We start from the raw sequence: 16337 nt of genomic DNA, 5'->3' as shown, positions 1-16337 counted from the left end.
GAGCAGTACAGACTGGATGGATGTAGAGGTAGAGCAGTACAGAATGGATGGGTGTAGAGGTAGAGCAGTACAGACTGGATGGGTGTAGAGGTAGAGCAGTACAGACTGGATGGATGTGGAGGTAAAGCAGTAAAGACTGGATGGATGTAGAGCAGTACAGACTGGATGGATGTGGAGGTAGAGCAGTACAGACTGGATGGATGTAGATTAGTACAGACTGGATGGATATGGAGGTAGAGCAGTACAGACTGGATGGATGTAGAGGTAGAGCAGTACAGACTGGATGGATGTAGAGGTAGAGCTGTATAGACTGGATGGATGTAGAGGTAGAGCAGTACAGACTGAATGGATGTAGAGCAGTACAGACTGGATTGATGTAGGGGTAGAGCAGTACAGACTGGATGGAAGTAGGGGTAGATTAGTACAGACTGGACGGATGTAGAGGTAGAGCAGTACAGACTGGATGGATGTAGGGGTAGAGCAGTACAGACTGGATGGATGTAGGGGTAGATTAGTACAGACTGGACGGATGTAGAGGTAGAGCAGTACAGACTGGATGGATCTTCCTAGGTTTTGGCCTTTCTAGGGAGTTTTTCCTAGCCACCGTGCTTCTTCACCTGCATTGCTTGCTGTTTGGGGTTTTAGGCTGGGTTTCTGTACAGCACTTTGAGATATCAGCTGATGTACGAAGGGATATATAAAATACATTTTGATTGATTTTGATTTGATTTGATGGATGTAGAGGTAGAGCAGTACAGACTGGATGGATGTAGAGGTAGAGCAGTACAGAATGGATGGATGTAGAGGTAGAGCAGTACAGACTGGATGGATGTAGAGGTAGAGCAGTACAGACTGGATGGATGTGGAGGTAAAGCAGTAAAGACTGGATGGATGTAGAGCAGTACAGACTGGATGGATGTGGAGGTAGAGCAGTACAGACTGGATGGATGTAGAGGTAGAGCAGTACAGAATGGATGGATGTAGAGGTAGAGCAGTACAGACTGGATGGATGTAGAGGTAGAGCAGTACAGACTGGATGGATGTGGAGGTAAAGCAGTAAAGACTGGATGGATGTAGAGCAGTACAGACTGGATGGATGTGGAGGTAGAGCAGTACAGACTGGATGGATGTAGATTAGTACAGACTGGATGGATATGGAGGTAGAGCAGTACAGAGGTAGAGCTGTATAGACTGGATGGATGTAGAGGTAGAACAGTACAGACTGAATGGATGTAGAGCAGTACAGACTGGATTGATGTAGGGGTAGAGCAGTACAGACTGGATGGAAGTAGGGGTAGATTAGTACAGACTGGACGGATGTAGAGGTAGAGCAGTACAGACTGGATGGATGTAGGGGTAGAGCAGTACAGACTGGATGGATGTAGGGGTAGATTAGTACAGACTGGACGGATGTAGAGGTAGAGCAGTACAGACTGGATGGATGTAGAGGTAGAGCAGTACAGACTGGATGGATGTAGATGTAGAGTAATACAGACTGGATGGATGTAGAGCAGTACAGACTGGATGGATGTGGAGGTAGAGCAGTACAGACTGGATGGATGTGGAGGTAAAGCAGTACAGACTGGATGGATGTGGAGGTAAAGCAGTACAGACTGGATGGATGTGGAGGTATAGCAGTACAGACTGGATGGATGTAGAGCAGTACAGACTGGATGGATGTAGAGGTAGAGCAGTACAGACTGGATGGATGTAGAGGGAGAGCAGTACAGACTGGATGATGTAGAGGTAGAGCAGTACAGACTGGATGGATGTAGAGGTAGAGCAGTACAGACTGGATGGATGTAGAGGTAGAGCAGTACAGACTGGATGGATGTAGGGGTAGAGCAGTACAGACTGGATGGATGTAGAGGTAGAGCAGTACAGACTAGATGGATGTGGAGGTAAAGCAGTAAAGACTGGATGGATGTAGAGCAGTACAGACTGGATGGATGTGGAGGTAGAGCAGTACAGACTGGATGGATGTGGAGGTAAAGCAGTACAGACTGGATGGATGTGGAGGTAAAGCAGTACAGACTGGATGGATGTAGAGGTAGAGCAGTACAGACTGGATGGATGTAGAGGTAGAGCAGTACAGACTGGATGGATGTCGGGGTAGAGTAGTACAGACTGGATGGATGTGGGGGTAGAGCAGTACAGACTGGATGGATGTGGAGGTAGAGCAGTACAGACTGGATGGATTTGGAGGTAAAGCAGTACAGACTGGATGGATGTAGAGCAGTACAGACTGGATGGATGTAGGAGTAGAGCAGTACAGACTGGATGGATGTAGGGTAGAGCAGTACAGACTGGATGGATGTAGAGGTAAAGCAGTACAGACTGGATGGATGTAGAGGTAGAGCAGTACAGACTGGATGGATGTAGAGGTAGAGCAGTACAGACTGGATGGATGTAGAGGTAGAGCAGTACAGACTGGATGGATGTAGAGGTAGAGCAGTACAGACTGGATGGATGTAGGGGTAGAGCAGTACAGACTGGATGGATGTAGAGGTATACCAGTACAGACTGGATGGATTTGGAGGTAAAGCAGTACAGACTGGATGGATGTAGAGCAGTACAGACTGGATGGGTGTAGAGGTAGAGCAGTACAGACTGGATGGATTTGGAGGTAAAGCAGTACAGACTGGATGGATGTGGAGGTAGAGCAGTTCAGACTGGATGGATGTGGAGGTAAAGCAGTACAGACTGGATGGATTTGGAGGTAGAGCAGTACAGACTGGATGGATGTAGAGCAGTACAGACTGGATGGATGTAGAGGTAGAGCAGTACAGACTAGATGGATGTGGAGGTAAAGCAGTAAAGACTGGATGGATGTAGAGCAGTACAGACTGGATGGATGTGGAGGTAGAGCAGTACAGACTGGATGGATGTGGAGGTAAAGCAGTACAGACTGGATGGATGTGGAGGTAAAGCAGTACAGACTGGATGGATGTAGAGGTAGAGCAGTACAGACTGGATGGATGTAGAGGTAGAGCAGTACAGACTGGATGGATGTGGAGGTAGAGCAGTACAGACTGGATGGATTTGGAGGTAAAGCAGTACAGACTGGATGGATGTAGAGCAGTACAGACTGGATGGATGTAGGAGTAGAGCAGTACAGACTGGATGGATGTAGGGTAGAGCAGTACAGACTGGATGGATGTAGAGGTAAAGCAGTACAGACTGGATGGATGTAGAGGTAGAGCAGTACAGACTGGATGGATGTAGAGGTAGAGCAGTACAGACTGGATGGATGTAGAGGTAGAGCAGTACAGACTGGATGGATGTAGAGGTAGAGCAGTACAGACTGGATGGATGTAGAGGTAGAACAGTACAGACTGGATGGATGTAGAGGTAGAGCAGTACAGACTGGATGGATGTAGAGGTAGAGCAGTACAGACTGGATGGATGTAGAGGTAGAACAGTACAGACTGGATGGATGTGGAGGTAAAGCAGTAAAGACTGGATGGATGTAGAGCAGTACAGACTGGATGGATGTGGAGGTAGAGCAGTACAGACTGGATGGATGTAGATTAGTACAGACTGGATGGATATGGAGGTAGAGCAGTACAGACTGGATGGATGTAGAGGTAGAGCAGTACAGACTGGATGGATGTAGAGGTAGAGCTGTATAGACTGGATGGATGTAGAGGTAGAGCAGTACAGACTGAATGGATGTAGAGCAGTACAGACTGGATTGATGTAGGGGTAGAGCAGTACAGACTGGATGGAAGTAGGGGTAGATTAGTACAGACTGGACGGATGTAGAGGTAGAGCAGTACAGACTGGATGGATATAGGGGTAGAGCAGTACAGACTGGATGGATGTAGGGGTAGATTAGTACAGACTGGACGGATGTAGAGGTAGAGCAGTACAGACTGGATGGATGTAGAGGTAGAGCAGTACAGACTGGATGGATGTAGATGTAGAGTAATACAGACTGGATGGATGTAGAGCAGTACAGACTGGATGGATGTGGAGGTAGAGCAGTACAGACTGGATGGATGTGGAGGTAAAGCAGTACAGACTGGATGGATGTGGAGGTAAAGCAGTACAGACTGGATGGATTTGGAGGTATAGCAGTACAGACTGGATGGATGTAGAGCAGTACAGACTGGATGGATGTAGAGGTAGAGCAGTACAGACTGGATGGATGTAGAGGGAGAGCAGTACAGACTGGATGATGTAGAGGTAGAGCAGTACAGACTGGATGGATGTAGAGGTAGAGCAGTACAGACTGGATGGATGTAGAGGTAGAGCAGTACAGACTGGATGGATGTAGGGGTAGAGCAGTACAGACTGGATGGATGTAGAGGTAGAGCAGTACAGACTAGATGGATGTGGAGGTAAAGCAGTAAAGACTGGATGGATGTAGAGCAGTACAGACTGGATGGATGTGGAGGTAGAGCAGTACAGACTGGATGGATGTGGAGGTAAAGCAGTACAGACTGGATGGATGTGGAGGTAAAGCAGTACAGACTGGATGGATGTAGAGGTAGAGCAGTACAGACTGGATGGATGTAGAGGTAGAGCAGTACAGACTGGATGGATGTCGGGGTAGAGTAGTACAGACTGGATGGATGTGGGGGTAGAGCAGTACAGACTGGATGGATGTGGAGGTAGAGCAGTACAGACTGGATGGATTTGGAGGTAAAGCAGTACAGACTGGATGGATGTAGAGCAGTACAGACTGGATGGATGTAGGAGTAGAGCAGTACAGACTGGATGGATGTAGGGTAGAGCAGTACAGACTGGATGGATGTAGAGGTAAAGCAGTACAGACTGGATGGATGTAGAGGTAGAGCAGTACAGACTGGATGGATGTAGAGGTAGAGCAGTACAGACTGGATGGATGTAGAGGTAGAGCAGTACAGACTGGATGGATGTAGAGGTAGAGCAGTACAGACTGGATGGATGTAGAGGTAGAGCAGTACAGACTGGATGGATGTAGGGGTAGAGCAGTACAGACTGGATGGATGTAGAGGTATACCAGTACAGACTGGATGGATTTGGAGGTAAAGCAGTACAGACTGGATGGATGTAGAGCAGTACAGACTGGATGGGTGTAGAGGTAGAGCAGTACAGACTGGATGGATTTGGAGGTAAAGCAGTACAGACTGGATGGATGTGGAGGTAGAGCAGTTCAGACTGGATGGATGTGGAGGTAAAGCAGTACAGACTGGATGGATTTGGAGGTAGAGCAGTACAGACTGGATGGATGTAGAGCAGTACAGACTGGATGGATGTAGAGGTAGAGCAGTACAGACTGGATGGATGTAGAGGTAGAGCAGTACAGACTGGATGGATGTAGGGGTAGAGCAGTACAGACTGGATGGATGTAGAGGTAGAGCAGTACAGACTAGATGGATGTGGAGGTAAAGCAGTAAAGACTGGATGGATGTAGAGCAGTACAGACTGGATGGATGTGGAGGTAGAGCAGTACAGACTGGATGGATGTGGAGGTAAAGCAGTACAGACTGGATGGATGTGGAGGTAAAGCAGTACAGACTGGATGGATGTAGAGGTAGAGCAGTACAGACTGGATGGATGTAGAGGTAGAGCAGTACAGACTGGATGGATGTGGAGGTAGAGCAGTACAGACTGGATGGATTTGGAGGTAAAGCAGTACAGACTGGATGGATGTAGAGCAGTACAGACTGGGTGGATGTAGGAGTAGAGCAGTACAGACTGGATGGATGTAGGGTAGAGCAGTACAGACTGGATGGATGTAGAGGTAAAGCAGTACAGACTGGATGGATGTAGAGGTAGAGCAGTACAGACTGGATGGATGTAGAGGTAGAGCAGTACAGACTGGATGGATGTAGAGGTAGAGCAGTACAGACTGGATGGATGTAGAGGTAGAACAGTACAGACTGGATGGATGTAGAGGTAGAGCAGTACAGACTGGATGGATGTAGAGGTAGAGCAGTACAGACTGGATGGATGTAGAGGTATACCAGTACAGACTGGATGGATTTGGAGGTAAAGCAGTACAGACTTGATGGATGTAGAGCAGTACAGACTGGATGGATGTAGGAGTAGAGCAGTACAGACTGGATGGATGTAGGGTAGAGCAGTACAGACTGGATGGATGTAGAGGTAAAGCAGTACAGACTGGATGGATGTAGAGGTAGAGCAGTACAGACTGGATGGATGTAGAGGTAGAGCAGTACAGACTGGATGGATGTAGAGGTAGAGCAGTACAGACTGGATGGATGTAGAGGTAGAACAGTACAGACTGGATGGATGTAGAGGTAGAGCAGTACAGACTGGATGGATGTAGAGGTAGAGCAGTACAGACTGGATGGATGTAGAGGTATACCAGTACAGACTGGATGGATGTAGAGGTAAAGCAGTACAGACTGGATGGATGTAGAGGTAAAGCAGTCGTGTGGTTAATAATGCAGCTAATGAACATCCCGTCCAGTCCTGGCCAGTTTAATGTTAAACCTCAGTTCCCTTTCAGTCAGTCACTCGGTATAACATACTTGGGGAGTCAACAACCAGTCATATTAACCTGAAGGAAACTGAATGCCGAGCCCGCCCTCAGATGCCCCGCCTTCCTGGCTAGAATACCAGGGCTCTAAAGCTCGCCTGAATGCAGAACGTGTCACGCCATTTGCTTTTCAAGCACATAAAGATTTAGCTCCAACTTAGGTGTCTGTTAGTGGTTAGAGAGTGCTTGTCCCCCTGGACGTTGCAATTTTGGGTTCTTTTTGTGTTTGCTACTTTCTTTATTTTTTTATTTTACCCCGTCCCCAATTTCGTGGTATCCAATTGTTTTAGTAGCTACTATCTTGTCTCATCGCTACAACTCCCATATCGGCTCGGGAGAGACGAAGGTTGAAAGTCCCCAACCAAGCCGCACTGCTTCTTAACACAGCGCGCATCCAACCCGGAAGCCAGCCGCACCAATGTAGGCACTGCTTTCTTGCTTAAGTAAGATGGCCAGTGGTGAGAGTTAGTTCAAAAAGGCTAACCACCCAAGTTTATACCTCTGACCGTGCCCTAAAGATATTCACGAATGCTCTCCTGTTTGCCTGGGGTGGAAACACACTCAGGAGGCTTTGCCTTGGACCAGTTCGTGTGACCATTATCTCCAGCTGTGTTCAACTTCTATTTGTCGTTGGACTGACTTTGTGGGAAAGATTGGGGTTGCTGGTGAAGGGTCTTCAGGTGAAGTAACCTTGGAAATGGGGTTGTCTGAGGCCAGGAGAGAGCAGCAGCGGTGGTCGGAGTTGAGAGGGGTGTCATCCCAGCCGAGTGAGGCTCATTCTGATTTTTCTGTCAGTGTTCAGAGTCCGGATTCCGGGGATGATATACTATCCCTGGTTGGCTCTGGAGGGTTTTCAGTGTGAATCGGATGTCGGATCAGTTCGGCAGGGGAGAGTGAATCATTGGTGGTTAATGTGCATTTGACGAAGCTGTGTTTGTAGGGCTGCAGATCACCTGGGGTGGATTGGCCGTCTTCTCCCCTGCAGCAGGTTTTGGGGAAGGTATTTACCTCCTGTCCCTGCAGCGGTGAAGTGTTGCTTACCCCTATTTAAAGATTTTGCAGATGAGCTACAGGCGACCTGGTATTCACCTCATTCAGCCAGGCTGGTGCTACCAGGTTATGGCAAATGCATGAATGTAGAAGGTTTGGAGGAGGCTGGGCTCATTTGCACATGCCCAATGGATTGAAAGCTCGCAAATTACTTAGCTCCAGAGGATAACAAGGGTGCTAATCCTAACATGGTGCTTCCGAAAAAACAGTGCTGGTGCTCTGCGTCTTCAGGGAATAATGTATGGGAGACTGGTAGCGTGCTCCGTCCAGTGGCAGGCACTCGCTGTTTCACCATGTGTGATGAGGACGGTGATGAGGATGTACGTTCTGCAGTTCGCTGTGCGTCATACTTTTCGTGGCGTCCTTATGCCTACGGTCCCCGAGGTCCTAGTACCTGTCTTGAGAGATTTTCTCTCTCCTTCAAAAGCTGGCTATTCAGGTGGTTCCCGTGTCTGAAGTACAGAGTGGTTGGTACAGCCGTTACTTCTTATTTCCCAAGAGCGATGGAATGTTGTGTCCCATCCTGGACTTGGTTGTTTTAAGCAAGCACCCCAAGATTTACAAGTTTCAAATGCTTACACTTGAATGGTTATTGCAGTCGGTGCGTCCCAGTGATTGGCTTACGTCCATAGATCTGGAGGATGAGTGTTTTCATGTGGCTATACATCCTCTCCACAGAAAGTTTCTGAAGTTTCATTTCAAGGTTGTGGCCCAGCCCCTTTTCTATGGTGGTGGAGGTGGCTTTGGCACGGGGTGCAATGCCAGGGGATCAGATTTTTGGCCTATCTGGATGATTGGATGGTCATAGCAGAGTTGAGGGAACAGGTGGGGTTCCACACTACCACGCTGGTTTTCCATATTCAGTCTTTGGAGTTCATAGTGAATTACAAGAAAACTTGTGATTCACTATGAATTCACTAGCGCGTTCAGTTTCTGGGTCTGGTTCTGGACTCATTTCTGAATTGTGTGTTTTGTCCCAACAGAGGAGGGTCGCATTCCGGTTCTTTCTGGCACGGATTCAGCTGGGGCACTCTATGCCTTTTCGCTCGGGCATACAGTTATTGGGTCTGATGGCCTCTATGATAGCTGTGGTGCCTCGGGACTGTTGATGCATCAGTTTTAGCGCTGGGTAGTTGCCACTGCCATCGTTTGTCAAGGTATCCCCATTGTGCCTAAGGACGTTGACTCCTTGGAGGGACCCGTGACTGCTGTTGCAAGGGGTTCTCATGGGCTGGGTAGTTTCCCACAGGGTGTTCACGACAGATGCATCCCTGTTGGGATGGGGAGCACTGTGTGTAGGTTGCTCGAAAAGAGGAATTTGGTCAACAACTCAAAGGGCACTGCATATCAATTACCTAGAGATACTGACTGTTTTACTAGTGTTGAGGCGTTTCCTTCCTGATGTTGGAGGGCCAGCATGTGTTGGTAACGTCCGACAACAAGCCGGCGGTGGTGTACATCAACAGGCAAGGGAGGACGCGGTCTCTCTCTCTCTTCTAAATCTGTCTGTTATCTGCTCATATGGAGCAGTGTGCATTTTCTGTTGCTCAGGGTGACATATCTTCCCGGGTTTCTCAACGTGGGTGCAGATCTAATTTCCAGGGGTGTCCTATCTCTACGGAGTGGAGACTACACCCCTAGGTGGTTGCCGAGATATTGGGCCAGTTCTGCAGTGCTGACAGAGATCTTTATGCATCACAAGAAAACTCGCATTGTCATCTGTTCTTCGCGATGAGGGATCTGGGCACTCCGTTGGGAACAGATGCTTTGGCGTATCAGTGGCCCTGGACCCTTCTCTATGTGTTTGCTCCGGCGGACCTGATTCAAGCCACTGAGCAGAGGGTCCATCAGGAAAGTCTGTTGTTGATTCTGGTGGCTCCACGTTGGCCCAGACAACCCTGGTTCCCGGAGATCATCCACTTGTTGGGGGGGGGGGGGGACCCATTGAGGGTTCCATGTCATCGGGATCTATTGTCCCAGACACGCCAGGGAGTTTAGCACCCACGACCACAGATAGGGGATCTGTGGGTTTGGTCCCTGAAAGGTTGAATTTGACAGCTATGGGGTTATTCTTGAATGTTATTACTATACAGTCGGCAGATGTGCCCTCTACGAGGTGGTGCAGTTTCTGAAAGGCGTGCGTCGGCTCAGACAGGTGTCTAAGCCTGTGGCATAGACCTGCAACCTGGCTTTGGTCCTGGATGCTCTGTGTGAGCCTTCGTTTGGATGATTCAAGTCTGTGGACCTGAAGGTCCTTTCCTACATGACTGCCCTGCTCATGACCTTAGAGTCTGCCAAACACGTTGGCGATCTCCACTCACTATCAGTACACCCTTCCTGTTTGGAATTCGCGCCTGGCAACTCTAAAGTGATGTTACCTCCTAATGCAGCTTTTGCTCCCAAGGTTATGTTTATGTCTCACAGGTCCCTGGCTTTCTAGCTGTTCCTTTTCTCTCCTCCTTTGTTTGCTTTCAGTGAACAACGGAGGTTGTATGGCCTGTGTCCGGTGCACGCTTTATGCACATATGGATAGGACCAAGGATATCCGCGTTTGTGACCAGCTTTTTGATTGTTTCGCTAATCCACCTCTGTAGTGCGATTTCCAAGCAACGTTTTCTCATTGGCTATCTCCCTGACAAATGACAGCAAAGGAGAAGGGTTGCCTAGCGGTGTGCGTGCTAACTCCACTAGGGGTGTGGCAGCTTCTTGGGCATTGTTCAGGGGCATGACGATTGGTGATATCTGTGCTGCAGCGTGTTGGGGTTCCCCAAATACCTTCTACCTGCTCCTAGTGTGGCTCATAGTGTTCTCATGGCTGGGTCCGGCAGTTGGTGTTAGGCACCGCGCAGGTTGTGCATTTGTCCGGGTTACCACAGTTCCCTGCAAGTTTGAGCCTTGGGCTGCAGCAGTGTGTAAAGTGTACATTATCATGGTTACCACTGTTTCCTGTAGGTTTGAGCCTCGGGTTGCTGTGACAGCGCGCAAGTACACAGTTTCGATGTTGCTGCAGGTTTTCTCCTACAGGGAACAGTAGTTATAATCATAACTGTAATATTTATTGTCTTCATTAAAACATTTGACGGTTATTTCTGCCTAGTAGCTTAGGTTATTTAAATATCGTATTGGTCTATCTCTGCCCAGTCAGGAATGTCTCTGCTAACAATAGAGTTATCCAAACCCCCTTATAGTGTTTTAGTGTTCTCATAGTGTTCTCACAGTGTTCTCATAATGTTCTCCAACCCACCTCATGGTTATATGACACCAGGCTCCAGCTCTGTGGGCCAAACTCTCCAGTCAGTACTGTGCTTTCTGCTGCTTTAGGTATAATTGCCTCAGCCTCACAAGGTATAGTTATCCAGAGTTCAGTCTGGTTGTGAAAATAGATCAAGAGGAGCTGTTCAACAGTCCGATACACTGCCTGAACGCTGCAAACAACTGGTGCATGAAATAAGAGCAGCAAGCGCTGTGGTGGTTTTATGCCTGATGCAAGCGTTTTACTGGAATACAATAGTGGATCCTGGCAGCCATCATAAATTCCTGAAACGTTTACTATGTTCCAATCACAAGGATTATAAAGCAGCAAATGGACTGAGGGAGAGAGAATCTGGTTGCTGTGCCTCCCCTGTCAAGCTCACAGACATTAAAAAAAACATAGTTTTTTTCTGAGGAGAAAATTTCATCCTAAAACAGTTGATAAAATAATAAAGAAAATAAGATATACTGTAGCTGCTGTTTCTTTTAAAATATCATAGTTTACTGGTATGTTGGCATTCTGACAAAGATATTTCTAATTGCAGACTATTTTTATTTTTTTATATATATATTTTTTACCTTTATTTAACTAGGTAAGTCAGTTAAGAACAAGTTCTTATTTTCAATGATGGCCTAGGAACAGTGGGGCAGTGGGGCAGCCTGATCAGGGGCAGAACGACAGATTTTTACCTTGTCAGCTCCGGGATTTGAACTTGCAACCTTCCGGTTAGTAGTCCAACGCTCTAACCACTAGGCTACCCTGCCACCCCATAGTTTTTTTCTGAGGAGAAAATTTCATCCTAAGACAGTTGATAAAATAATAAAGAAAATATGATATACTGTAGCTGCTGTTTCTTTTAAAATGTCATAGTTTACTGGTATGTTGGCATTCTAACAAAGAGAATTCGAATTGCAGACTATTGTGTTGCTATGTAAGTGGGGGTAGCTTTAGAGACCTGCAATGACTAGCTTCTGTCCAGAATCTCAAGAGGTACAATCAGGCTTTTAAGTAGTGGCTGTGAGCGGTATTGTCCTTAATTTAAGACTGCATCAGACTGCATCAGTCTTTGTAATTGTATTTTTAAATCATTGCTGTATGTCTAATAAATCACTCTGTGTTTATTTAATGAAAATGTACTGCCCTTTAAAAGTCCAATGCAGCTATTTTTATCTCAATATCAAATAATTTCTGGGTAAAAACTAAGTCCCTTAGTGTGATTGTTTTCAATTAAAATGGCAAAAGAAACAAAAATAGTAGCTATAACGAAACACCATCCAAAATCAGCTGGACCAGTTAAGAGTACAGAAAATTCTAAATGGAAACTTTCTTTATATGTACATCATTTAGAATATATTATCAATTCCAACCCTATTAAAAATGTTGGTCAAAACATTTATTTTTGGAACATTCAAAAACTCTTCAAAAACATTTACAAATTTTTTCAAATATTGCATCATGGTAAAGTTAAAGTTCACATTCTGACCAACAGGGGAGCCCTAGCTATCTCAGACTGACAATTCAGAAGTGCTGGACATTATGTAGTGTTCTGTCTATGTACTCTATATCTATATGCTACAGTCTGTGTGCTCTATATCTATACTCTATCTCTCTCTGACCTGAGCAGTCTAAGTGGGAGATCCTCCTTGTGTGTTGACAGCCTTTCTCCTCCTCCTCTTTCTTTATCTTTCTCTCTCTTGCCCTCTCACTCTGTCTCTCCCCATATCTCTTTCTCTCTCCTCCTCTTCCTCCTCTCTCTCTCCTCCTGCCAACCAACCATCAGGTCAGTGTCTGCTGCCAGAGGGGGTGTGGCTTACCCTGGGCCCAGCTAGCTATGGGGCCGGGCGGGGCCTGCCCTGTGGTTACCAAACCCATGATTAGTTTCACTCCCCCTGAACACTGGCAACACCGTCTGCTCTCACTGGCATCAACACTCTCCTTTTGTCTACTCATCTGTAACCCAACTCGAGAGGAGAGGAGAGGAGAGGAGAGGAGAGGAGAGGAAAGGAGAGGAGAGGAGAGGAGAGGAGAGGAGAGGAGAGGAGAGGAGAGGAGAGGAGAGGAGAGGAGAGGAGAGGAGAGGAGAGGAGAGGAGAGGAGAGGAATAGGTGTTGTGATATTGGCTGTTTACTGTTTTGCTTGAGATATTAATGATCTTAACTGACAGATCTTTGAATGGACGAGTCAAAGACAGGCTGTACTCTTTCAAGGAGACATTATCATGACCTAACGAGTGGAGTGCACCATTATCATATCTCTCTCTGTCTCTGTCCCTCTCTGTCTCTCTCTCGCTCTCTGGCATCATTTTAGCCCTTACATGGGTAATAATTAGCCTTATGAGTGCAAGATAATATTGTCATAAATACTTAGACATAACCGCATAAAAAAGTGCACTGCTCAGGATGTTTTGAATTACATATAATATTACTGACTACATTACATGTTTAGGAAATTACTACTATAATCTTTCTTGCATATATGACAATAAATGGAACTGTTTTAGGCTGATTCCCTAATGGCACCCTAATGGCCTATGTACCCTGGTAAAAAAAAAAGAGTGCGCTATAAAGGTACATCTTAAACTTATTCAAGCCTTTGAGAGGCATGTTGGGCATTCGGGATTTTGGGAGAATTATCTGTTTTAATTATGACACTACCCAGAATGCCTTGTGTAGCAGTGCAGCGACATCACTGTGACTGTCTTCATCAGACCAGACTGTTTAACAGTTTACCAGCCCCGTAGACATTCAAGACTAGAGTACAGACAAAATATAACTATAACACCAAGAAACTAGGACTATGTAATGGAATATTATAACTGGAATTGTTTTTGCTAGAAATGTAATGATTTGCCCCGTGTACGATTTAAATGTTTCTGAAATATTATTTTGAAGACCATCTGCGTAAAAGGACTGGGTGTGTGTGTGTTAATATATAATATAATATTATTATTATTATTACTACTACTATAACTTTTTCTAAAGGAAATTCGAAGAAAACCGTTTCAAAGATATAGCGTTATAGCTCACGTATTAACGGAATCCAGTCATTTTGGCATATGGAAACCTGTATCATTTATTATTATTGTTGTGTAAACGTTTTAATACTAACTCCGAATTATGGAGTATCCCTAGAGGGATTACAGCTTAATCCCGTCCCTGTAGCGCGGTGGATCCAGTGGATTAAGGCTGTATTGTCTCTCTCTGTACCAGAGTCCCTTTAGGCCACAACACAATGGTTCTCGTACCCGCCAACGTCTTATTATTCTCTTTCTCTCTGAGGGGGAGTAGACTAGAGGTCTTGGCATAGAGAGTTTATGTTGCATAAAGACAAACCCTTCAGATTGATGAGAATCTCTTGCAACAGCATCGACTGTAAAACAATATCTGTCCGTTTACTGAGACGTCGGCCGAATTCTCTATTCAAATGAAGTCTAACATGGGGCGGGTTTAATATGTGTCTAAATGTGGAAACAACATTAAGAACAAGTGTCATTACAAGATAATTACATAGGCTAATAAATGGTCATGACGGTGATAAATATGAGTATTAGAATAATAAGTAATGTTTTGATCACGTTTCGTTTCTTTTGCAAAAGCATTGCTTTCTATTCTGTGAGCATATCGCAGTAATTATAGCCTTTTGTATAATTTTACATTATATGTACATGTAGGTATTTATTATAGGTTATACATTATATGTCAGTGCATTGTGTATTATCTATTCATTAATATGTTGTGGGGCATATTAGGGCTATATGTTTCCATAGGCCTACGATAGCCTACAACTGCAACGTCATTAGACCCGGGATATTGCATGTTTATTACAGCTTGTAAAGCACATGCTAAACGGTGATAGTGTAATCAGATAAGATCAGTTTAATACAGGCAGAATTTATTACAGGCAGCTAGGGCAGGCAGAGAGTAGGAAAGCCGATTCCACTATTCCTGAGCGCTCTGTTAGCACAATGAAAGAGAGCCCAGGGAATTGAAACCAAAATCCACTTGTAATCTCGCAACAGTATCGGGCATAATTGGTTGAGGACCACAATATTAAGATTGATGAGACATTAAAGTGGCTCTTTGGAGTTCACGCGATCGATAAATATCCCAATTTCAAAAGCTTTCATTTGAGCTCGAGACAAATCACTGGAGCCGCGCGCCTCAGCGATACTGATCCAAATAGAACATGGAGGATGGAGGGAGAGGAGAGATGGAGATGCGGAGGAAGATGGGTGGAAACAGAGAGATTGCATGTGATCCCGTCTGCTGGTCAGGGGTCAAAATGCCATCGTAAATAAATACTAAACGGATATTGTCAGCACAAATATATGCGCTTTCAGGTTTTTCAAAAGCATGTGATTAGTTTAGGATGCATATTGTAACAGTAGTTTGGCGTGGTGTTGTATCTCTCATTTAGTGGCCCCAGTGTCGTTATTGTAACTGAAATAATTGTTATGAAAAATATTAGTATGCAAATATGAATAATAATACCATATAAGTGACCAGTCATCATATTGGCAAGCGCTCCTCCATCTCTGGTTTAGTTCTGATAGGCCATATGACACTGCTGGCCCTTATTGCACCGCACGCGCCTTTAGTTAAAATGGTTATTACTTATGTAAATTAGCGTCATATAGTTTTGAAAGCCTATAATGTATATAGGCCTAAATGCTTGTTGAATAGGCCGAATAGCGATTTGGTTCAAAGTAACCTATGTTATACCCTCCAGAGTGCAACCCATAAGTGAGCCTTGTCCTGTATTTAACCTGAACGAATAATTCGAGTTTGCATCAAAAATAATGACTCTGAATGAAAACCTGTTACCATGATAATTAAGAACCGTGCATGTGCCCAAATTAAGAAGAAATTGTAGAATTTGCATCCTATACATTACATCGTCTCAATATCTTCTCTGACTAAATCGAAGTAAACTCAAATTTGATAATAATTCACTATCAAAGAAATCAAATTATTTGTTAGGAATTGTTAAAGACCATACATTGTTTGTCCTTATATCTGATTCACCGTGTATTACACATTATAGGCCCAGTGGTCCTCAGCACCCCGGCCCAGCTCGTGGCCCCGGTAATAGTGGCACGAGGGACGCTCTCCATCACGACGACCGAGATATATTTCGAAGTGGACGAGGATGACCCCTCCTTCAAACTGCTTGACTCCACGGTAAGTCCAACTGCCACGTTCCCTTTCTGTTTGATATGCGATTACTCCACAAGCTTTTGTTCACATTCAAGTTCACTTTACTGATTCATGTTCATGTTTAGGCTGGGCCCGCATAAACCCCATGTTCCTTTATTTTGCAAGACACAAATTGGGATTTAGAGATGTAAAAAAATATATCCAGGTTCACACATGTGCAACAATTCAAACATTAGGAGATTGTGGAGCATTTTAGAAAATGTGATCTAATTGGAACCGTGTGCCATTTTGATTCCCAGAATGTAGACGAGCCTTAAGCATGCCTAGGCTTACACGCGCGCGAGGCTCCACCTGCAGAGAACCTGGCCTACAATATTTTACAAAT

The 16337-nt window shown here is 45.3% G+C and overlaps 1 protein-coding gene across 3 annotated transcripts in view; it reads left to right on the top strand.

The window, feature by feature from the left end:
• The window catches only part of LOC110507646 (neurobeachin), a 340890-nt gene that overhangs the window by 202852 nt on the left and 121701 nt on the right, over window positions 1–16337 (top strand). For all 3 annotated transcript variants that reach the window (XM_036965229.2, XM_036965231.2, XM_090224708.1), the window contains one exon: window positions 15840–15976. In XM_036965229.2, the coding sequence (XP_036821124.2) occupies window positions 15840–15976 (137 nt within the window). The remainder of the gene's footprint in view (window positions 1–15839; window positions 15977–16337) is intronic.

This window comes from Oncorhynchus mykiss, chromosome 27 (genome assembly GCF_057628025.1).
Source record: "Oncorhynchus mykiss isolate SJ-2025 chromosome 27, ASM5762802v1, whole genome shotgun sequence".
Classification (NCBI taxonomy): Eukaryota; Metazoa; Chordata; class Actinopteri; order Salmoniformes; family Salmonidae; genus Oncorhynchus; species Oncorhynchus mykiss.
The sequence above is the reverse complement of the archived record's forward strand: the minus strand, read 5'-3'. Positions and strand labels throughout refer to the sequence as shown.